The sequence below is a fragment of the Oxyura jamaicensis genome, chromosome 19 (genome assembly GCF_011077185.1).
Source record: "Oxyura jamaicensis isolate SHBP4307 breed ruddy duck chromosome 19, BPBGC_Ojam_1.0, whole genome shotgun sequence".
Taxonomy (NCBI): domain Eukaryota; kingdom Metazoa; phylum Chordata; class Aves; order Anseriformes; family Anatidae; genus Oxyura; species Oxyura jamaicensis.
In genome coordinates this window covers 6578993-6601417 of record NC_048911.1, presented here as the reverse complement: position 1 = coordinate 6601417, position 22425 = coordinate 6578993, and the positions used below count along the sequence as shown (strand labels likewise).

At 55.8% G+C, this 22425-nt stretch overlaps 4 protein-coding genes across 5 annotated transcripts in view; 2 read left to right on the top strand and 2 right to left on the bottom strand.

Moving 5' to 3' along the window:
- The window catches only part of RAB34 (RAB34, member RAS oncogene family), a 2814-nt gene extending 1482 nt beyond the window's left edge, over nt 1–1332 (top strand). Inside the window, exons 4-10 of the mRNA XM_035342836.1 lie at nt 25–126; nt 206–270; nt 349–400; nt 532–613; nt 693–788; nt 880–982; nt 1059–1332. Of these exons, the coding sequence (XP_035198727.1) occupies nt 25–126; nt 206–270; nt 349–400; nt 532–613; nt 693–788; nt 880–982; nt 1059–1126 (568 nt within the window). The 3' untranslated portion in view covers nt 1127–1332. The remainder of the gene's footprint in view (nt 1–24; nt 127–205; nt 271–348; nt 401–531; nt 614–692; nt 789–879; nt 983–1058) is intronic.
- LOC118176101 (adenine phosphoribosyltransferase-like) lies at nt 1278–3253 on the bottom strand. 2 transcript variants are annotated; one of them, XM_035342830.1, is made up of 6 exons: nt 2536–3253; nt 2269–2426; nt 2061–2154; nt 1842–1988; nt 1664–1760; nt 1278–1582 (listed from the first exon to the last, which is right to left on the bottom strand). In XM_035342830.1, the coding sequence occupies exons 2-6, from the start codon at nt 2389–2391 to the stop codon at nt 1297–1299; spliced, it is 747 nt and encodes a 248-aa protein (XP_035198721.1). In that variant the 5' UTR covers nt 2392–2426; nt 2536–3253; the 3' UTR covers nt 1278–1296. The 2 variants fall into 2 exon arrangements, with proteins under 2 accessions (XP_035198721.1, XP_035198720.1); XM_035342829.1 differs by having other exon boundaries at nt 2273–2426; nt 2536–3251.
- Nucleotides 3254–3954: 701 nt separating this feature from the next.
- Nucleotides 3955–5660, top strand: PROCA1 (protein interacting with cyclin A1). Its single transcript, XM_035342833.1, has 4 exons — nt 3955–4153; nt 4732–4864; nt 4952–5086; nt 5175–5660. The coding sequence occupies exons 1-4, from the start codon at nt 3973–3975 to the stop codon at nt 5371–5373; spliced, it is 648 nt and encodes a 215-aa protein (XP_035198724.1). The 5' UTR covers nt 3955–3972; the 3' UTR covers nt 5374–5660.
- Nucleotides 5661–6900: 1240 nt separating this feature from the next.
- Nucleotides 6901–22425, bottom strand: part of SUPT6H (SPT6 homolog, histone chaperone and transcription elongation factor) — a 28366-nt gene continuing 12841 nt past the window's right edge. Inside the window, exons 13-37 of the mRNA XM_035342824.1 lie at nt 22285–22383; nt 21983–22112; nt 21727–21877; nt 21171–21325; nt 20686–20881; nt 20213–20352; nt 20017–20134; nt 19442–19518; nt 19117–19252; nt 18610–18747; nt 18103–18270; nt 17451–17578; nt 16180–16387; nt 15562–15709; nt 15158–15300; nt 14242–14382; nt 12971–13166; nt 12609–12847; nt 12225–12338; nt 11587–11711; nt 11227–11339; nt 10891–10968; nt 10638–10804; nt 9114–9301; nt 6901–8925 (exon numbers count right to left, since the gene is read on the bottom strand). Of these exons, the coding sequence (XP_035198715.1) occupies nt 8739–8925; nt 9114–9301; nt 10638–10804; nt 10891–10968; nt 11227–11339; nt 11587–11711; nt 12225–12338; nt 12609–12847; nt 12971–13166; nt 14242–14382; nt 15158–15300; nt 15562–15709; nt 16180–16387; nt 17451–17578; nt 18103–18270; nt 18610–18747; nt 19117–19252; nt 19442–19518; nt 20017–20134; nt 20213–20352; nt 20686–20881; nt 21171–21325; nt 21727–21877; nt 21983–22112; nt 22285–22383 (3683 nt within the window). The 3' untranslated portion in view covers nt 6901–8738. The remainder of the gene's footprint in view (nt 8926–9113; nt 9302–10637; nt 10805–10890; nt 10969–11226; nt 11340–11586; nt 11712–12224; nt 12339–12608; nt 12848–12970; nt 13167–14241; nt 14383–15157; nt 15301–15561; nt 15710–16179; nt 16388–17450; nt 17579–18102; nt 18271–18609; nt 18748–19116; nt 19253–19441; nt 19519–20016; nt 20135–20212; nt 20353–20685; nt 20882–21170; nt 21326–21726; nt 21878–21982; nt 22113–22284; nt 22384–22425) is intronic.

Genomic DNA, 22425 nt, shown 5'->3' with positions numbered 1-22425 from the left:
CCCCCCCCCCCCCCCCCCCGCAAGCTTCTGCAAGGACACCTTCGACAAGAACTACAAGGCGACCATCGGGGTGGATTTCGAGATGGAGCGCTTCGAGGTGCTGGGGGTGCCCTTCAGCCTGCAGCTGTGAGTTGGCGCCAGCCCCGTGCCCCCCCAAAAGGCTCCCGCTGCTCCCCCACTGACCTCCAACCCCCCCCCCTTCCAGCTGGGACACGGCCGGCCAGGAGCGCTTCAAGTGCATCGCCTCCACCTACTACCGGGGGGCACAAGGTGAGACACCCCCCCCCCCCCCAGCGTCCCGTCCCCGCCGGCTGTCCCCGTCCCCGTCTCACCTCTCCCCCTCCCCAGCCATCGTCATTGTCTTCGACGTTAACGACGTGGCGTCCCTGGAGCACACGCGGTAGGTGACACCCAGCCGAGGGGACGGGGACATGTGGGGGGTCTTGGGGGGGGGGGGGGGCACGGGGCCGTCACGACCCCCCGGCGCGCGAGCAAGAGGGCCGCGCTCGGCCGGTGACGGTGGCCCCGCAGGCAGTGGCTGGCTGACGCCCTGAAGGAGAACGACCCATCCAACGTCATCCTCTTCCTGGTGGGCTCCAAGAAGGACCTGAGCGTGAGTGCGTCCCCCTCCCCACACCCCCCCGCTGCGTGGGGACCCTCCCCAGCACCCCCCCCCGCCCCCCCTTTGGGCGACGCCGGCGCCGTACAGCCCGATGGAGAAGGACGCGCTCAAGGGGGCCCCGGAGATGCCGGGGGGGTTGGGGGCCGGGTCCCCGCCCCCCGGGGGGGCCCGGGGGGGGGGGGGGGGGGTGGGGGGCCCCCCCCCCCCCCTCCGACGAGACGAGGGGCTCAGGGGTCTTATCCCACGGGGCAGGGGAGAACGTGCGGGATTTCTTCTTCCGCGTGGCGGCGCTGACCTTCGAGAGCAGCGTGCTGGCGGAGCTGGAGCGCGGCAGCGCCCGCAGGATCGGCGACACCGTGCGTGAGTACCCCCGGCTGCCCCCCCTTGGCTGCCCCCCGCTGCCCCCCAACCCCCCACCCACCTTTTTTCCCTCCAGGCATCAGCAGCAACGAGAGCGACCTGTACCAGTCGGCGCCCCGCAAGAAGCCCAAGTGCTGCCAGTGAGGGGGCAGCCCCACGGCCCCCCCGTAACGCCCACGTCTCCGTACCAAAGAGCAGCGGCCCCGGCCGCCCCGAGGAGCCGTCCCTGCGGCCGGGGCTGGGCAGGGGCACCCGCGGCCCCCTTAGCTATGCAAACCCACTCAGGGGGAGATGCCCCCAGCCTTCCGTTTGTTTTAATAAAACGTTTTTTTTTTATGCTTTTTAAAAAAGGCGTCGGGCTGGCGGGCAGGAGGCAGAGCCAGCGGCGCGGTGCTGGAGGAGTTGTTAAGCCAAAACCCAGACCGGGCAGAAAATACCCCAAACGGCGGGCGCACGGTGCCGGCCCCAGCATCATTCCCAGCCCGACTGGTGGCGGTCGAAGCGTGGCTGCAGGCGGGGGGGGCACGCAGTGGGCGCACTTGTAGCGCTCCCGGATCCACCGCGCGCCCTCGCTGTCCTCGATGCAGATGGCCGCGACGCCTGCGGGACGCGGCGGGGGGGCTCAGCGCCGGCCGAGCCCCCGCCGCCCCCACGGGCGCACCCCGGGGTGCCCCCTCCTACCTGCCACGACCCCCCCCCAGCCGCTCCACCAGGCGGATGGCCGCTCGCATGGTGCCCCCGGTTTCCACCCACTGGTCCACGAGGAGGACGCGCACACCTAGGGAGGGGCAGAGGCTGCGTCCGAGTGCCGGTGCCAGCGCCGGCAGCCCGCCGTGGTGGGAGTGCCCCGTGGGCTCACCCGGCGAGACGATGTCGGTGCGGACCTCCATCACCTTCTCTCGGCCTGAGTAGTCGCTGTAGGGCTCCGACAACGTCTCCACGCAGAGGTGCCCGGCTTTACGGATGGCCAGGAAGCCCTTGCGCAGCGCGGCGGCCACGGCGGCACCTGGGGGCAGCGCCGTCAGCCCCCGTGGGGACAAGGTTTGGGGACCCCGGGCTCACCCGCATCCCCCCTCACCCAGGATGAAGCCCATGGCATCGATGCCGGCCACCAGGTCGATGGGGTCCCCCTGGAAGGGCTGCAGCAGGTCGGCCACGCAGTCCTGGAAGCCCTGGGGAGACAGCGGAGGTGCTGGGTGCCCCTAAGGGTGCTCACAGCCCCCGGACCTGCAGCCCACCCGGGTGCCAACCCCCCCCCGAGTGCCCCCTGCCCGGGCGCTGGGTACTTGCGGGTGGCAGTAGAGCCGGGACGGGTCCAGCCAGGCGTAGTTGGGACCTTTGGTGTTGGGGGCCATCAGCGCCAGGTACCAGCCCTTCTCGCGGGCGGCGGGGACGTGGCTCAGGTCCATGCGCGGGGACCGCAGGCACTGCGAGCACGGGGGGGGGCTACGGGCATGCAAGGGGGTGAGACACAGACCCCACAGGGCTCCCCATGGCTTGGGGCACCCCAGCTTCCCCGTGCACACCCCACAGCCCTGTGCCGGGCTCCGTACCTGGGTGCCGGTGGCGAGGCCGAGCAGAGCGGGACTGTCACGGGGAGCCTCACAGACAGCGACAGCTGAGCAGGGGCAGCCCCGTGGTGCTGGGCTCCCCGCCAGCACCCTCGGCCAGCGGGGACCTGGGCCGGTGCCAGGCAGGAGCCATGGCGGTGACGTGCCCCCAGTGGGGGTGGCAGGGAGCACCGGGGGGGGGTCGCACCCCTGCGAGCGCGTCCGCAGCACCCAGAGGTGCCAGGGATGGGTGCGGGTGTGCAAAGCATCCCGTGAGCGTGAGGTTTGGACACGGCAGAGCCGTGCTCAGGGTGCAGCCTTTGGGGGTCTCGGGCAGCTCGGGGGCTTCTCGAGGCCGCGCACGTTCCCGCTGGGGCCTCGGGCGCCGTCCTGCCCTGCCAAGCGCTGGCTCCACCGGCCAGGCTCCACGTCCTGACTGCAAATGGGCTTTGGCAAAGGGGAGCCTGCGAGGGGCGACGAGCCCTGGCAGCCTTGATGCAAGCTGCCAGCCCCGGCTGAACACGGACCCCAGGGAAAGCTCCACGGAGCGGCTGGGAGCTGCATCGTCCCCGTCTGCATCCTGCCCATGGCACGGCCACGGTGGGTGCCGCTGCTCCTTGTGTCCGTCGTGGCCGTGGGAGAGCGTGGCTGGGGCTGTGAGGGCTGGCGGCTTGAGGGGGGACTGGAGTACCGACCCCACCGGCTGCACTGGCACAGGCTGCACTGCCTGGAGCCGAGCTGTGCCGTGCCTTGCCAATGGGGGCATGCAATGCCGTGCCACGCTGAGCCATGCCACGCTGGGCCATGCCACGCTGAGCTGTGCCAAGCAATGCCATGCCAAGCTGTGCCATGCCACACCATGCCATGCCAAGCTGTGCCATGCCATACCATGCCATGCCGTGCCAAGCAATGCCATGCTGAGCTGTGCCAAGCAATGCCATGCTGAGCTGTGCCATGCCATGCCATGCCTTGCCGTGCCAAGCAATGCCATGCTGAGCTGTGCCATGCCATGCCATGCCTTGCCGTGCCAAGCAATGCCATGCTGAGCTGTGCCAAGCAATGCCATGCCGAGCTGCACCATGCCTTGCCATGCCACGCCGTGCCATGCCACGCCAAGCTGTGCCAAGCAATGCCGTGCCAAGCTGTGCCATGCCATGCCGTGCCATTCCATGGTGTCTCGTACCATGCCGTGCCATGCCAAGTTGTGCCAAGCAACGCCACGCCGAGCTGCACCGTGCCATGCAAGCAATGCCGTGCCGAGCTGCATCATGCCATGGCATGCCGAGCCGTGCCGTGCCGTGCCGATCCGAGCCGAGCCGTGCCGATCCGAGCCGTGCCGTGCCGAGCCGTGCCGAGCCGTGCCGCCCCACGGTGGGCGGGCCGTGCCGTGCCGAGCCCCGCTATAAGGCGGCCCCTCCGCGGTGCTGGCCCCGCGGTGCCATGTGCGCCCCGCGGCCGCTCCTCCGCCTCCTCCTCCTCCTGTTGCTGGTGGTCGCTCCCGGAGCAGCCCCGAGCCCCGGAGCGGCCCCCCCGGGGCGACCCCGAGCCCGCCGCGGGCTCACCTACCCCGGGACGCTGTGGTGCGGAGCTGGGAGCAACGCGGATGCCTACGAGCAGCTGGGTAAGGAGCGAAGGAGCCTGTCCCCGTCCCTCGGCTCGTCTGTCCCCACCCCAGGGCTGGTGCTGGTCCACCAGTTTGCCCCATCACAGGACTGTTCTGTCCCAGTCCCCATCCTGGTGGCCTGATCCACCCCCCTTTCATGGTCCCAGTCCATCCTGGTCCATCCCGCTGCCATTCTGGTCCCCAGGTGCTGCTCCAGTCCCTGCCCCAGTGCTGGTCCAACACAGTCCATACCCAGTCCCTCCCCTGCTCCCCATCCTGGTGCTCATCCCGTCCTCATCCCCAGACTGGTCCCAGTCCAGCCCAGCCCATTCTGCTCCCAGTCTCATCCCCGCTGTGGTGCTGGTCCAGCCCCAGTTCCCAGCCCCAGTTCCCAGCCCCAGTTCCCAGCCCAGTTCTCAGCCCAGTCCCAGCCCCAATCCCCATCCCAGTCCCATCCCCGTCCCAGCCCCGTCCCTCCCAGTTCCCATCCCAATCCTCACCCCATCCCCATCCCCACCCAGCCCCACCCCAGCCCCACCCAGTACCCCCCCCCGTGCTGCCCGCGGCCCCTCCTGCACCCGGTGCCGTGCCCGCAGGGGAGCACCGTGACACCGACCGGTGCTGCCGGGACCATGACCACTGCCAGCACGTCATCCACCCCTTCACCGCCCGCTACGGCTACCGCAACCTGCGCTGGCACACCATCAGCCACTGCGACTGCGACCGCAGGTGAGCACCCCCCAGGTCCCAAGGGGCGTGAATATTTGGGGAGGGGTCCTGCCGCCCCCCTCCCCTCACCCCGGTTCCGTCCCGCAGGTTGAAGGAGTGCCTGCAGCAGGTGAACGACACGGCCTCGCGCGTGGTGGGCCAGGCTTTCTTCAACGTCATCCGGGTGCCCTGCTTCGAGTTCGCCTACAAGGAGGAGTGCGTGGAGCCCTACCTCTACGTCTGGTGAGTGTCCCCCCCCCCCCCCGACATGGGGTCCGTCCCCGCTGCTGCCGTCCCCATCCCTGACCCGCGCGGTCCCCGCTCCCCGCAGGTGCAAGGCGTACAACACGGTGGCCGTGGCGGTGCCCAGGGAGCCGGTGCTGTACGAGTTCGGCGGGGAGCTCATCGACAGGGCGGCGTGGCCGGGGGGGGGATGCCCTGAGCCCCCCTTGGGGAGGAGGAGAGGTCCCGGCGCAGCGCCATGCCCGCCTGCTGCCCGCCACCAAGGAGAGGAAAGGGATGAAGGATAAGAAGGGGCTGAAGAAGAAAAGCCCCGCCGGGTTCGGGGAGCCGAGCCACGGTGCGCACGCCACCCACGCTCCTCCCGGTGCCCAGCCGGGCTCAGGGGCGCGGGACCCGCTGCCGGACCGGGGGGAAGCGGCCGGCGGCAGCAGGAAGAGGAGGAGGAGGAAGGAGAGAAACAGAAAGAAGAGGCTGAAAAGCAAAGCTGAGCCGGAGGCTGCGTGAGCCCCGCTGCCGTGGACCCGGCTCCCCGCGCGGGTCCTCGCTGTGTTAATAAAGTAGGGCGTCGAGCAGATGGAGCCGTGTGGCGCAGGGAGGAAGGAGCACGCCGGGGGCAGTGCCAAGGGGGAAAGCCTCGGGTTAAGCCGGCTGATGGGATGGGGAGGGTGGGAATGGGGGTCTTGCCGCCTGACCTGCCTGCGGGCACTTGGCTGGTTCCCCGAGCAAGGGAAAAGCTGAGGGTTCGCAAGGTTGGGCAAAAAAGAAAAGGTCTGATGGGGCTTGAGCTGCTCCCCAGCACTCACAGAGGCTCATTTCACATTCCTGAGGATGGTGAATTAACGTCCCTGGTGAGGGAGGACACCAGCTCCCGTCCCCACTCCGGCACAGCCCCCATTTTGCAGGGCTGGAGTTGGGGACCCCTGCTACAGCTGGCTGAGCTCCATCTCTGGGGTATTACTTCCCCGGAGCAGCGATGACCAAACCGCACCGCCCCAGCTCTCTGCCTCACCCTCCTTTCCCAGCCTGGGGAGCGAGGTGCTCAGCACCAGCACCTCCTTTTCCAGCCCCACCAACAGCTCACCCCACACGCCGCCGGCTTGGCCCCTGCCACCAGCAGCCAGGCAGATGAGCCCCAGCTCGTAGGCGACGCCGGTCACGCACCGCAGCCAGCTGCGGGGCTGAAGGCAGCTGCACGGGGCCGAGCAGCCCCTCTCTCACCCCAAAACACAACACAGGACCAGGGGCAGACGCGCTCAGTGCAGGCGATGCCACTTCTGCAGCCCCATTAGGGAGGCAAAGCAGTGCCCAGCTCGCAGCATCGCTGCACGGGGAGATGGAGCCGGGGTGGGCTGCTCGGGGAGGAGAGGGGCCCCCGTTCTTCCCCGGAGACTTCACACACTGCAGGAGCTCTGGGGTGTGGGACAATAGAAGCTTTTCCAGCCCCGGGACAAAGACAGAGGCACAGCCAGCTGCCTCCGTGCCTGGCGGGCGGCAGCAATCGCAGGCTGCTCGGGCAGCCTGGCTCGTTCCCGGTGGTAACGGGGCGCCTGAAACGAGTCTGAGGGCAGTGCTCAGGGACGGGACACGAGGCCAGCAGGACGGCAGCGCTGCCCCGCACAAATCCCGCTGCTCCGAGAGGTGCCCGAGGTGTGGATGCGATCCCACGTCCTTGGAATGAAAGGAGCACAAGAGCCCCCGGAGGAAAGACTGGGGCTGCCCCAAGTCATCGTGCCCTCGAGCCGCACCGCTCACGGGTGCAAAGCCCCTGCGGCAAGCGCAGCCCCAGCGCTGAACACAGACGGCTTACAGGCAGCTTCCCAAAAGTAGAATTTTTATTGACGGTATGGGGAAACTAAAACCAAAGCCGAAAAGGAGCCGACAATGCACAACTAGCCCCCCGGTACGGGTCAGAGACATCCTTGGTAAAGAGCTGCTCCCCCCCCCAGTTAAATTCCCACTGTAGCATTTCGTAAAAATAAAAAAAAAAAATAGCACAAGGTTAGTACGCCTGCAACCCACGGCGGCACGGCCCCATCCCGGCCTGCGGCTGCGGGAGGGACACGGCTGGGTCAGCCCCCAGCACCGCAGAGGAGATGGTGTGGAAGCCAGGACCCGCGTTTCTCTCTGGAAACGGGCTTTGCTTTGTTCTCCTGCGTTGCTGCCATTCTTCAGGAGCATTTACATGCAAACAAGACCTTTGTTTATCCGGAGCTGCTGTTCTTGCTCATTTCCTAGCGAAGAGGAGGCTAACCAGGAGCACTGGGAGGAACAAAGACCCTGCTTCCATAGAAAACCCCTACGAACAAAGGAGGAGAGGGGAAAGTGTGCAGCAGAAACTTTCCAGTTCAGAAATGCCTCTCAGCGCTGGCAGCTCCTGACGTGACAGAAGTTACAACAGGAGTTATCCGCATCATCTGCCCCCTCCCAGGCCCCCAGTACCTCTCCCAGCCAGTGAGAGACGTGCGGGCCTTGCGAGGTGCCAGTACGTGTGCATGATGTCTCTGTACAATGCATTCAAAACAAAACATTTTTTTTTTTTAAATCAGCTCAGCAGAAATCAGCTTCTCCGTGAAAGTTTCGGCACACCGAAGGCAACTCCAAGCAACAAAGGAAGAAGGAGCAGCGACTTTCAGCCCTGAACTCCGCTCCTGCGGCCAACCCAGGGCTAAGAGGAGAGGGCAGACAGGCAGCGCGGGGTGCAGACAGAAAACCTCTCGAGTAGTGTTCGGTAGAAACACTATTTATTCACCCCTTTTGGTTACAGGTGGGCTGGGTTAAGCAGACAGGAGGAGGATGCCATGCACTCAGCTGCTTTACGACCCCTCCACCACCCGAGCGGCTGCTCTCGCGGCGTTTCAGCCCGGGTGTCTGGCCCATGCTCGGGAAAGCTGCCGGTGCCTGGGGTTTCGCTTAGCAGTCTGATTTAAAAAAAAAAACAGAACAAAACAAAAACCCAAAAAAACTAAATAAATATTGATCCGAAAGAAGCCAGAGGAGAGCAAGCTTTTGGTACAACAGCTGCATTTCTCTCCGGCAAGACCCCTACCCCCAGAGCTGCTGCGTGAGACCCCTACGAACACGCCTGGGGGTTGGCACAGACTTTGCAGAGCCCGTTACACGTGAAACCACGGAGCGAACAAACAACAACAGAAACCTTTTGAGAACTCTGGTTAGCTTGCCACAACCCCAGTGACTTTGCTTTGCGCTCTCTGGCCGAGGAGAGCCGACAGTCAGGGTTTGGGAGAATCCAAAGAAAACAGGCTCGCTCCAGGCCAGCGCTCTGCAGTTTCAGCTACGTTTGCTTCCTGGTCTTGGCTGTGAAAGCAGACTGCTGTGCGCGTAGGATGGACTAATTTGACCTTGTAACTGCTCTGCCGAGCTTCCAAGTGGTGAACCAGGGACCTGGAACATAGAGGCCACTGCAGTTGTCCTTTCCTATGATATATTTATATATATAGTATATATATATTTAGACCAGCCCTGCCAAGTCTATTCGTTCGCTCAGGTGCACATCACCGAGAGTCATTTCCCACCATCTCATGACGTATAAAACGGGAGTTACGTGGCTAAGGGAAGGGAAGTCGTTTTCAACTGTTCGCTCTCCCCTTTCCGAGAGAAGGGAGCGGAGGCCACGGACCAGGTCCAGCACAGCCTATCGGTCCATCTCGTCGAGCAGCGGCGTGGCGTCCCCGGCGATGGACATGGGCGTGCTCTCGATCATGGGGCTGGGGGACGGGCGAGGAGTCAGCCTCTGCTTCTGTTTCCTCCGTTCAGCCTCCTTCTCCTGGAGCCACTGCTCGGCCATCTTCCCCCAGTCGATCGCAGCGTGGCTGTTGGTCCTGTAACGACAGAGGCAGGAGGTGGGACGTGCCAGAAAGCAAACCCAGAGCAGTTTTCCCTGCCCTCCCTCCCCCAGAAGATCCCACGCAGGAGGATTTGAGACAACCCCACTGTGCTGGTTCCATGGAAATTCAGAAAAAGAACCAGCACAGCACACAGGCAGATGCGTGCACCCGGCGCCACTCACTTTGGCTGCTGCCTCTGCCTGGAGCTGGACGATGGCTGCGACTGTGTCTGGGACTGGGTGGACTGGGGTGTGGTGTTGGCCTGCAGCTGGTACTGGGGGGTCGTGATCGGCTGGCTGGGGGTAGTGTAGGAGTAACTGGGGGTCATCAGAGGGGTGGCCACCGGTTGCTGCGCTGGAGTCGTGAAGACCTGCAGGAAGCAGAGACTGTTAAGAGGACAGAGGGTAAACCCTGCTAGGCTGTGAGGCAGAGGTTTGGCGTGCTCTGCACTGCCCTGCTGCCAGGAGGCTGCTGCATGTCCTTGCTGCACGCTCCCAGGCCTGCTGGAGCCCCTCATCTGAGCAACGAGAGGTTCAGGAGACCACAGCCTAGGGAATGGGGGGCTGCAGGGCAGAAGGAGCAGCACCCCGCTGAGCACAGGACATTTCCGGGTTCTGCTTCTTCCCCCCCCACCCCAAGCTCCCAGCCATAAGGTAGCCACCCTTCCTTGTTCATCCCACAGAGGGTACGAGGGGAGATGTTCAAAGCAAAGGTAAGGGCCACAAGAGAGATGGGCACAAGAGATCCAGAAACAACATCCTACGGTGGACATGAAGAGCAGATGAATTTGCCCTTACTTTTCTGCCCTAGTGGGTTGCAGAGAAGGCAGCTCCCGAGATGGCTCCCTCCCAGATCCCAAGCTGGCTCACTGTTTGCTTAGTCTCTTTGCCTCCTGGTGTTCATCTCCCTTTTCCTTCAGATTGTCTCGGTGCTTAACACATTGGGTTATCCAGTCCCTGTCTATCCCCAGCTCAACACTTGTTTTGCAGAACTCTATGAAAGCCTCCCAGGGTGGTCCAAAAGAGAATCTCTCCTCCCTGCAAGCCTCGTCCTGCAGCACCTCTTCATCAGATCTAATGGCAGGGCGTGTTTCTTGTACCCAGACAACTCAGTCCTTCTGCAGCTGCATTTAGCCTCAGGGTCAGCCAGGGAGCTGGCAGCATGTGCCAGGGGGAGGCAGGCACCAGCGTGCGTGAGGAAAGGCTTCCGCACGAGCTGAAACTGTTCAACTCCCTGCAAAGCCCCTGGGTATTTGGTCAGGCTGAGGTGTTCACCTGCCGGTGCAGCTCGGAGATTAGCACGCTGAGCTGAAAAGCCCTGCAAACTCAGCGCATAGTTTCACAGCTAATCTCTTCCTCTGGCAGCTCACGTTGGCGATCCAGGGGCACAATCACAAGGTTGTGTGCCTTCACCGCTGGATCCCTTCTCTCTACCCTGCCACATTCCTTGGGGGCCTGGCCAGTTTGCTATTTGTTTCAACTCTCCCCAGAGCAGGACTGGGTTACACGCCTCATTTCCTCAGCCACGGGAGGGGAGGCAAGAAGAAATCTGGTCCAAGAACCCTGCCAGGCTCCCCTCTGCAGCACTATGGGTGCAGCTAGGATCTCTGGCAATGAGCAGCCCAGCAGAATCCCCACGGGATGGTTTCTAGCGGTGAGAAGAAGCCACGCAGCACCTCCTCCCCAAGGCTTAGAAGTGACACCTACATGGTACGCGCTGCTGCCACCTCCGCTGCCCCCGTAGCCGTACTGACTGGATGCCCACTGTGCAGGGGTGGCATTTGGGTTCTGCCCCTGGCCTGTCACGGCAGCGATGGCACTGAACATCTGGGAGGTCATGTTCTGCGGGAGGGCGTTCACTGCACGGGTCAGGTCTGCAAGAAGGACCATCGTGTTAGACAAAGCAGAGCCTGGAGGAGGACCTTGCACCCCAGTTCCACCAGGAAAGGCCTGCACTGACCTGCCAGGTTAATGTTAGCTGGAGTAGCGTTAATGGAGGCTGGAGTCCTGGTCCGACTGCTACTGCTGGGGGTAATACCTGGGTAAAATAGAAGCCAAGAGGGATGGGTTAGTTCTCCCAAAGAGCAGCTATTGGTCTGAAACGCGGGACTTGAGATTAATTCTTAGGAGAGCTCTTAACAGGTCCATGGAATACAAAAACTTGAGTACCGCTTTGAAACCTTCCAGGTATAGCAAATCCTAGGACACATTTCAGGGACAAGGAACGCAGAATTGCCCCTACTACGTGACACCCACAGAACAGAAAGATGAGACACTGAGGTTTTGGGATGCTCACCTGGAACAGGGTCCTGATAATGATCCTTAAACCATCGGAAGAGTCCGTTCACGGTAGGGAAGATCTGGCCCCGGTAGCGGAATCCTTCTGGTGTGACTGTCACATACTCTATCCTGTGAGGAGCAGGGAATGCAGGAGAGCACAAGAGATCACAGGCTGCTTCAGGTACCTGCCTCCATACAGAACCCTCATGCTAACAGGCAACAATCGGAACAGGCATGACAGGCAAAGGCCTACAAACTCAGGTGAAGGTTGACTTACAGTGAGACTGACAGAACTGGAAGAGAAACTGGCAGCACTAAGCCCAGGTGTGGTACTGGCAGTACTCGGCTCCAGCTGCTGGGCTTGCCTCTCATTTACCTTGGTTTGCCTCGAGGCTGATATCCCAAGAGGAATTTGCCAGGTAGATCTTTACAGGCACTGATAAAGTAGGGAATAAATGTTGGCTTCTCCTTCTTGGTCTTTATCAGCAGCTCTTCCAGCTTCTAATTAGAGAAAGAAAGAAAAAAAGAAATGCTCAAGGAGAGCCTACATTTTTAGCAACATAGAGAACCTGCACATATCTCCTTCCATGCTGTTTACAGTTCATTTTTTCCCAGTCCTGATGCCAGCAATCCAAGGACCACCAACGGCACTGTTTCTGAGCAGGGTTCTGTGAGCAGACAGACCTGGGAGGCTTAGCCCAGACAATGCATATTACCGGTTCTGATCACAAGTCTGCAGAGGGAAGCACTCTCTCCAGTGATCTCTTCCAGTGACATTTACTGGCTGGGCTCTGGCACAGCACTGTAGGTGCTCCTCCAGTGCAGGAACCCATCCTGACTCCATTGCTGTTAGACAATCCCCCTGAAAACTACAGCTGGAAAGTGACTGCCAAGTGACAAGGAAGCTCAGTCCAGCAGCAGCTCATGCTAGACCCAAAGAGTTTAAGATCTGCCCTGGGACAAAGAAACCTATTTATCTCCCACACAAGCTACCGCAGCCTGGGACGGACTCACCTTCTTGTCTCCACCGTTGCAATCCTGATAGTATTTGTGATTCAACAGGTCTCTGGCAAAAGAAGCCATAGGCTGGACATAGCGAGCAACAATTTCATCTAGGTCTTCAAACTCCTTTGGACAAATACATTTAAAGAGGTATTTAGGGTGCATGGTGAGGAACTCTGATCCTAGTATGCAGCTATCGGTCATATATCTGCACAGCAAGGCTGGATGCTTTGAGCGAAAAGAGTCTAAGAAGGAGAGTAACACCCACTGCAGTTCTCTAGCAATAGCCTGAACGCAGCTGCAAGGACAGAAAGGCTGTGCCAACCTGTTCCTGCCAAAGAGGTACTTCTCCTTCCCCACCAAGCCCTTCCCAGGCATGCTCTGCAGGGCTCTTACCTCTGTGTTAATCCAAAGCATGGAGCCCAGACTGAAAGCGTTCTCCTTGCCCTCTTCCCGGACATCCACGTGCTGGTAAATCCCATCGTTCACCTTCCAGGTGACAGTAAGGTGGTTCTCCCCTTTGCTGCTTGGTCGAATAATCACGTCCCCTTGGTCCATGGTCTCCATCATCTTCTCAGCTTGCTTGAAGCTAATGTTGTGGAATGATGGGTGAGCAATTACTCTCTTGATGTATGCTAGGGAGACAAAGAGGAGTATTTAGGCTTCCAAGAGGAGCTGCTTTATTCCAGTCCTGTTTATTTTCCTAAAACACCCTCAGAAGGCTGGCGTTACCGGAGAGAGAAAAAGGACAGACTCACTTGTTCGCTGCTGCTTTCTTTTCAGGTCTTCTTCCTGTTTGTGATCTGCTGCCTCAGAGTCAAAGTCATAGTAGGTGTCTTTAGGCAGTTTCCACTCGTTGTTCTTATCCACCAAGTCTGAAGTCCTGCAGGTCAGATCTGCACTGAACTTCTCAATGTCGATCTTCATAATCCTGCAGTGAACAGTCATTCCCACCTGCAGGACAGGGTGAGGCAAAGCTGGTCAGCAGGTGTGGCTGATATGCCAGGCACCCTGCGCTACAGAGCAGTCTGTGCAGGGTTGTGCTGCCAGCGAGGAGGCACAAATCACCTCGCGTATTTCAGACTGACACCACCTTTAAAAGTGATCCTTCAGTATGAATTGGAAATCAACTGATCCCCAAGGTGACTAGAATCAAAAGAGACTGAAGACATTTTTTGTTGGCTGTTCTCCAGCACCTATCTACACCCCACATCACACTGAAAACATGTCTGGAAGCTGAAGACAATGAAATTCGCTATTTCTGGTATTTTTAACAATGGTAGCAGCAAAACTGGACTTCATGATGCACAAGAAAGCAGTTATGTCTGTTCAGAAACAGACTGGAAGACACCCAAAAGACTACTCTAGTTAAATGGGAAATCCCACCACAAAAACTGCAATGTCTTAGTCCAGTTAACCGTGCGGAAGTTCACAATGGCTCTTTAAAAAGCTGCTAAGAGATCTCTGTGCTTACAGGATTATCCATCACCTGCATGGATTGTCAGGGGATCCAAGGAGACAGCAAAGATGTTAAACCTTTATTTTATCATGTGATAGAAATATGTGATTCTGTGATGTCAGAACCCCACTCCCTGTCCTGAACAGGAACAGTAACTCTGACGACCTCCACAAATGAATTGCAAAAGAAGAAAAAGTTATGAGAGGGGGAAACAGACCCCGCATATCTAACAGCAGTTCTGTGAACTCTTTAGAAAGCCAGAAACAAAGGGCAGCTCTGCATTAGAATGCCTTCTGCTCTCCCAAAACCAGACTATAATAAATTCTCCCACAGTACAACATGTTAACTGATTAACATGGTTTCCACCAGCTGCCAAAAGAGATTTGCACTGTGGGACAAGGACGCTAACCAGAACCTGAACTTGCTGCTGATTTAAAGTCCTTCAATGAAAAATAAGGTTTGAGAAGCCATTTAGGGAACAGCATTAACCAAACTCTGAGTTATTGCCGTTGACTCCACGCTCTTTCTTCTAGTTCTTGTAGGGTATGTGAAAATACACTGCTTTCATACCTTCACCCTTTCTTCTGGCCGTTTGACCACCTTATCACTAAGAAATTTTGTTGGGATGAAGCCAGCAACGCCGTTATCCAGACGTGTCTTCACTCCAATGGCCTGACCTGGGCAGGAACCGCTGTCAAAGTGATTCCAAACCTGGAGCAAGGCAAAGACAAAAAGTCAGTCAGCATGGAAACACAATAACCCAGGCAGCTCACACTCAAACAAGTCTAAAAGCTGCGTCAGCAAACAGACAGAGCCAGCACAGACATGCAGAAGGGCAGAGGACAGAGGACTTCAACAATAGCTACCCAGTAACACGGTCTTCCTACTTAAGCTGAGCAGAACTGATGGGACTTTGCAACCAGGAAGGCCAGAACATTTTTAGACCCTGAACAGAAGCCTGCAGCTAGGGCTGGTTTCTAATGAACACTATAGGAGTTTAAAGTCACTGATTACCAATGCTGGAATTCAAATGTTTGGAAGAGAGACCTAAAGTACAGCTGCATTAAGCAGCAGGGAGTCCAGATAAGTTCTTAAAATTGTGAAGGTGGCAGAACAAACTTCTGTTCTCCATGTCACTGGCAGCTTCTCTGTGTAAAACACAATCCTCGACCACAAACAAGCCTGCTTTATGTTTTTGCAAAGAACTGGCCAGCTTATCCCCAAATCCATTTCACTCCTAGTTCAATTCACTAAGATCCATAAAGGACCTGTCAAATCCATACTGAGGCAATTAGTCCAAACTGGAACATTTTATATTTGCAATCAAAGGTCACATTCAGGTTGGGGTCCTGGGGGCACTGCAGACATAATCTTGGCTCTGTTACCTTGTTTCTCAAGAGCCCTCGGCTACTGCATCCCTACAAAATGCTCAGGTCTGCTGATACACTCCTGTCAAAAGCAGGGCCAGCGAGAGAAGCAGCCCTACCTCACTGAGCTCTGGGAAGTTATCCTGCTGACAGAAAGGACACTGCCAAAGGCCAGTTTCGTCGTTCCGTATTGCCTGGTCGTAGCTTTCTCCTTGAGGCCGCCTGTGGGCTATCCCGGTCACGTTGCAGATGATCATTTTGCCTGTGGTGTGATGAGAGAAAAGAGAGAATGAAGAACCGAAAGCCAACTGCAGGGCCAGACAGTTACTCTGATCTAAGGCAGATGTGTACGAAGGTGTTGGGAGACTTCCCAGGTACACGAAAAGCAGCTTCACACACATGTAATCCTAGCACTGTCCCAGTGTCACCCTCAGCAACATCCCTTTGCCCCACCTTTACGTTATTTTAAATCAACGTAGGATGACAACAATCAACAGAGCCCTCTTAGTGAACGTGGACGTACCTATATAAAAAGTCTCTGGAGTTTCTTTGGTCAGCATGTTGAAGACCTCTTCTGTGTTTGGAGAACGGTATGGTGTTCTCAGGTCCTTGTACCTGCAGCTCAGTTCAGCTCGAATGTCATACAAAGTGATATGCTTGTCACCGTAGCCCTGCGTGGTATTCAAAGGTTATAAAGCCGTAAGTGAGAGGGAGGAGGTGCAAAGGGAATCCAGTGAAAGTTACAAAAGAATTCACAGAACTTATCAAACCCCAAATTAAAAAAAAAAATAAACAAAAAAAGTGGACCGCAGAGTGTATCGTCAAACCGTAGGACTTAGTCACAGTATGTTGAGGAGGTCAAAAGTATTACTAAATTCAGAAAAAAATAAGTTCAGGGGGACAAAACCAGCCTAATTACTGTCTCTTCCCTTCCCCTGCCCCAGGCATACTTTCTGTAAGCATCTACTGCATGCCACTGTCAGACACCAAATACTTGTCATAGCTGTTTATAAATTTTACAATGGCAACAGATGAATATTATCTCTTTAAAAAGGACAAAGGTCACCAATATAAAACCTAACAAACTGAGCTGGACAGCGCATCTTCCCCTGTCTCTCAGCACCAGGAATCCCCAGCACACCTGTCTTTCCAGTTCTTCAGCAAAGGCATCAAGATCCAGGTCTTTCAGTCGCTCGGGGTTTTCTAAGATCTCCTCTAGAGCTCCTGCGGGATTAGCATCCTCAGCTGACTCGTCATATTCTAAGGCATCGACTGCCATTTTTCTTGCCCATTCATAGGTTTCAGGATGGACTCTGGAACCATCTAGGACTTCAATGTAGGAATCAGTACTGAAATAAAACCAGAGACATGTTCAGATAAGGACTCTGCAGGGTTCCAGAGTCAGCTCCTTCAGCTCAACACACATCACGTTATGGACCATCACTGTCGGCTGCGTGGCTGCTTTGCTGCCCAAAGGAACAAACTGCTCTAACCAGGACACAAAGAATTCTTCCTTGCTAAATCAGTAGGTCCCCAGGCAAATTCCAGACTGCAGCTCCTGCGCCTCAAGGTCATAGCCAGGCTTTTGGATGCTACATAGACTTGATGACTCAATTTGCTATAGGTGCTGTACGAGCACAGTTTCCTTCCTTATACAAGTTAGATGTCGCCAGGTGGTGGGGCAGCCACCTGCTCCCGGTTTGGAGAAGTCTATGCTTTGCCCTTGCACCTCTGGGACTTGTGTCCTGCACGATCCAAGCACCTAGTAGGGCTGGATCACTCAGCGTAAGGATTCAGCCAGGTGTCCTTGCTCAGACTACTTTGCAAAGGCAAAAAAATACTGTGGCAGCCCTAGAAAAAAAGAATGTTCCCAACAATTGACCCTTCTGCACAAAGCTGGCAGCTGAAGACTTAGAAAATGGGTTATCACTGTCCTCCAAAACACATCTCTCGTTCAATTACCTAATGATCTACAAATTGACCAGTACTGCTGTGAGGAAGTTAAATTGCTGACTTATGGCTCCATTCTGAAGCTTCAGAAGAATAAAATACTGTTGGTAGGACTAGGCAGAAACCAAACAGAAGCGCAAAACAAACGGGTCACTGACAGACATGCACAAGGACTATGGAAAGTTAAGGAACAACTGGTTTTAGTCTAGTTCCTCTTGACCACAAAGGGTCTTTCACACCATAGCAAGCTATATAATTAATGTTCCGCAGCTCACATTGCTGGACCCGTTTAGCTACCCTTAAGAATCAGATTAATAACCAGCAATACCTGAACTTGGCCGGAGATCAGAGGGGCCACACAGAAACTCCTAGGAACATGGACTCCACAGAACAAGAGTGTTCCTGCCTGTGACACACTTAACTTCACAGCCCGTGCAGCACTGAACACAACCCCATACCCACCTATCGCCCAGCGACGCTGTGTCAATTTTGATGAAGCCAGCACAGTTGATAAACACCTTGGGTCCCATGTGACACATCGTAACCAGCTGGGTCCTGTTCTCCAGGCGTGTGTTGTTTTGTTTTAAGATCTGGAGAAAGAGGAAACAGCATTAAGTTTTGCTATTCAAACCCGAGGATTTCCCAGGACAAGCAGAGGATTCGCACTGGGCAGTGTGGTATTCAAAGCATCTGACATAACCAAGACCATCACAAATGATTAACCGTTGCCCTCTGCCTGTGTCTCAACACTGCACGAAGGCAGATGACTCCCCGTGGAACAGCTCCAGCTCGCAGGAAAAGCGTTGGCTTTTTGCCTTGTGTTTTCTACAGTATGGAGGCGTCCTGATACCGTAACAGCGCATCCTGCTCCCGTGAGTTCAGGGGCTAGCTAGTACTGACAGATCCGCTGAGTTGCGTGGGTCTGTGAAGGACACAAGTCCACAAACAGCTTTGGGGTTAGGCGCAGTGAGGTAACACATGAAAACTCGTCGACGGAGCTGTCAGCTGCATCTGGCACGCAGAACTCTGACTCAGCTCGTCGCAGCACTGCCATCAGGCCAACTCGCACACTGTTCGGGATGCATTTTGTAGGCAGTGACAGAAGCCTCCTTACCTTCAGCAGATGAGTGCCTTTGCGTGGTCCCAGGCCACACACATACTGCAGCAAAGCCTGGCTGTGAGGGTGAGCAATTGCCCGATTGACATCCACTCCCACCTCGTTCACACGGTTTATGAATTCGCAGTAGAGGGCATTCAGCAGTTCCTCCTTCACCACGTGCTCCTGACAGAAGGGAGAGGCATTAGCCTCGCAAGGGGATGTGTGCAATGCTTTGCCATAAGCAAGCGGGGCCAAACGCAGTAGACCAGCTCTCAGGTGCTGTACTGCACCTCAGAGTTACCCCTGGGAACAGCCTAAAGGCAGGAGGCAGATGAGCTAAAGAAGGCAGAAAAAAAGGTGCTGTGTAGCCTGAACGTGGCACAGAACAGGCAGAACTTGCACCAGTTCAACTTGGGATACTTTTCCTTGACAGAAAACAGTCTCAGGTCACTTTTTTTTTTTTTTTTTTCCCCTCCCACAGATGGATCCCCCCTGCCCAAGGATCCTACAAGGAAACCTTACCTGCAGAGGGTGGAGTTTCAGACAGAGAATATCCTCATCAGAGCTGCAGACCTGGGCGAACTCTATGAGAGGATCCTGAATGCGACGAGCAAGGGAGACTGCTTGACGCAGCAAAGGTGGGTAATCCCGGAACTCATTCTGCAAGAGGCCAGAGAATCACATTTTGTAGCACAACATGCAGAGACATCAGACAAGAACTGGAACACAGGAAGCATTCGGTGCTCAGGCAAAGAGAACCGAGATCAAAGACCTACAGGAATGATGCTGTCACTAGGAATCAAACAAGCCCATCCACTCAGCTGAACAAAATCAATTTCAGAATGCACCAACATCTACTTTGTACATCTGCTGGTGCCAACTTCTTCAGGGCAACCTAAACAAGATGCTTTGCCTTGACCCTTGGATTGCATGAGGCAGTGGATGACACAAAGCTGGGTCAGCACAATAAACACAGGCCAAGACAGCCTGAGTAAGACTAAGGGGTGTCTAGAATAACAGAAGGCTCACCTCAGACTTCTTGCTGTTCATGTAGAGGATGGCCAGTTCATTGTCCACCAGCTCCACTCCTATAGAGGACAGCTGCTGCCCCTGATCCAGCTCGTGAACAATTCTCTTTACATCCTCCATCAGCATCTGAGCATCCCTAGGGAGAGATGGCCAAGGGTATTGAGAGGAGAATCCAAGACCACACTTTGCTACATAATCAAAAACTGTTTTGGGGGCAGCCCGTTCTTCCTCCTGTTAACTGTACAATGAAATGTGGAGAATGAAACAAGGAAAGGACTGCAAGGAGACCTGGAAGTGGAAGGAACACAAGGACACTTGCTCTGACCTGTTCTCGCCTGCGATTGTCACCACGTGAGGCTTCTTGTTCAAAAGAAATTTTTTCAAGGTTTCAATATCCTGTGCCTGGAAAGAAAAAGGTGAGACAGGTCAGAGTAGAAAAGCTAGAGAGTTTCTGCACTGAATTAGCTACTAGTCTTGGGTTCCTATTTCTCAGGGAAAATCCTCCCTCACTGCTACCTTGATCTGCCACCACGACACGGATCTAGACTCCAGTAGGTCCTGCAGCATTTCACTATTACAGCATGATCAGGGAAACGGGAGAAAATTGCTGTAGCTGTGTAACCACAGAAGCTCAAAAAACCCCAACCAAAGGAACTCAAGAATGGCAAGGTCCCGTCACTCCCTGTAGGAGGAGCAGCTGAAGCAAACTGGAATCTAAAAAAGCCTCTCCAGCAGAATAATTACAGGGTGGAAAAAAAAGGCAGAATTCTTGCATGCAGGAGTGACAAAGCCTGTGCTGTCTTCAGACTGTCCATTCCTCACCAGCCCACAGCGCATCACCCAGTACCAAAAGCAACCTGCGGGCATTAGTCTCAAGTCATGAGCTGTGCCAAGGCTCACCTTCTTTTCTCTCTCTTCCTCACGCCAGGCGTTCCTTCTCTTTGTGAAATGCGGCAATCGGAGGAAGTCTGTAACCTCACCCTCTCCATTAACAAGGGCACAGAACACGGGGTGGTCCCTGCAAAACAGAGATCACTCAGACACAGAGCATTGCTAAAGCTGAACACAGATCCAGAGCCAATTCCTCTCCTCCTACCTGGCTGAGGAAAAGGCAATGCCTAGCACCCGAATCCCCTTCCCTTGGTTTTCGTCCATGAAATCATCATCTTCCTCCACTTGCTGATCAGGACGGTACGAAGCTACTTTTAGCCAGTTGTACAGCTTGCGGCTGCAAGCCTAGTAGAACAGAGAGACACGAGTGAGAAAACCCACTGCAGGTCCTCTGGCACAGCCCTTCTCCAGAGGGAAGGTCAGGGATTGCTCAGGGCAGCAGGACAGTAGAGTCTGACAGGATTAGGACCATGTCTCCAGAAACACAAAGCCCATTTTTCCTCCCACTGAAACATCTGCTTTACTCTATCTTTAGAACCTGACTCAGACCTCTCGCTGTCCCCTCCTCCTTCACAAGTGCCTGTGTATGGCCTGTGAGCAGCCATCCTCAGCATACTTCAGGACTTTCAGCGTTTGTAACCCCAGCTCTGACTCAAACTCATCTGTCCCCCACCTCACCTTGAGGACATACTCCTTGGCCTCCACCAACAGCTTGTTCTTCAACTCTTTAGCCATCTGCACGTAGAGGAACTGGTTGAGGGACCGCTCAATGGCCATAGTACGCTGCCGATTCCACTCCTGCACCTGGTGGCTGAACTCATCCCGGTAATAGAACTGTTTGATTTCCTCAAAGTATGTCTGGTCACTACCGTAACTGCAAAAAAAGTGAGAGGGGGAGATATAGACAGGCTCCAAACACCTGCATTGATGCCACCACTGCCGGATTGCTCCACAGGGACATGGCAGTAGCAGCCAGATGATGTCTTCTAAAGTTTTCAGTAAGATGATGATAAAAGTGACCCCCCCCGAGGCTGCTTATCATTAAGGCACGGGAAACCTCCAGACCACGACCTCCAGGAGCAGTTTGGGTTACAGAGGAGTTCTAACAGCACAGCAGCACTGGACGAATGAGCTCTGCCAAGGCACAACCAGCGAGGACTCACCCCTCCACTCCTTTCATGTCAATGCTGATGTCTATAGTCAGCAGCGCCTCATCCTCTGCCAGGCTCATTTTCAGGAACTGGTCATCTCGCAGCTCCTTCACAGGCTTGTTCTTCAAGTATTTAAAGGAATAGGCATAGTGGGCTTCATCAATATCCTGGGAGAGAGGAGAGAGTCTTTAAACATGCAGACACTCACAAGGAATGATCCTACTGTACGCTGTTTTTTATTAAATACCCCGTCACCCCTATCTCTGCCAGTTTATGTTTCCATCCCCAGCAAGAAACAGTGGAATTTGTTCCCAGCTCGAGAAACAGACTGTTCCAACAGCTGAAGGCAACATCTCAACAGCGAGAATCAGGTCTGATGAAACACTGAAACTAAAAATGCAGCATGCTGCTGAGCTGGCCTCTCCAACAGCCCTGCTCACACACTGCTTTAAGATCTATTCAGAGTTGCCACTGACATGGGAGAAGTTTCCAGATGCAAAACAAACATTTGTGTATTATTTAGATCCTTCCCTGAATTGACCCACAGAGTCACAGCTTCCTTCCTTACCTTCTTCCCCTTTTTGGTTGGCGAAATGTTGATTTTAGCTCTCTCTTGGAAAGTCTGTCTCAGGACTTGCCTGACCAAAGGCTCTCTGGCTATCTGCAAGGCCACCATGTACCGGGCTCCTTCCAGCACAGCTTCTGGACTGGGGAATTGGCTAAAAGGAAAAAAGGCAACGTTAAGCATTGAGACTTGAGAACGTGTCAAGATCCTGTCTCCTGCCTCATCCGCAGGCCCTCAGCGAGGATCCCCACACACTGACCTACACACGTAGTCCTTGGCCAGCTCCAGGGGCTCTGCAGGGAACTGCTCTGTCTCGTGACGCTGGTAACTGTCTCGGAGATTCTCTCCGAACTGCTCGGGTGTCAGACCAAACTTTTTAGCCAGGCTGTCTGGAGGGGGAAATAAAAAAAATCACAAAAAAAAAAAATGAGAAGGGTACTGTAGATTATACTGAGCAAAATTACTAGTCCTCCTCCTCCAGGTAAGCCACACAGCCCAGAAGAACATGCAGGCTAGGCCACAACACACTCCAAGCTCAGCATGACAGAGCAGAGCCCTTACCCAGCCCAGCTGTTTGGCAGATGGTGTACATATCCCGACGGGAAGCCTGCTTCAGCTCAGGCCCTTTCTGCTCATCATCTTCAGCATCCTCTCCTTCACCTATGGGAAGCATATGGTTAGCAAGGCCTCTTTACAGAGGCA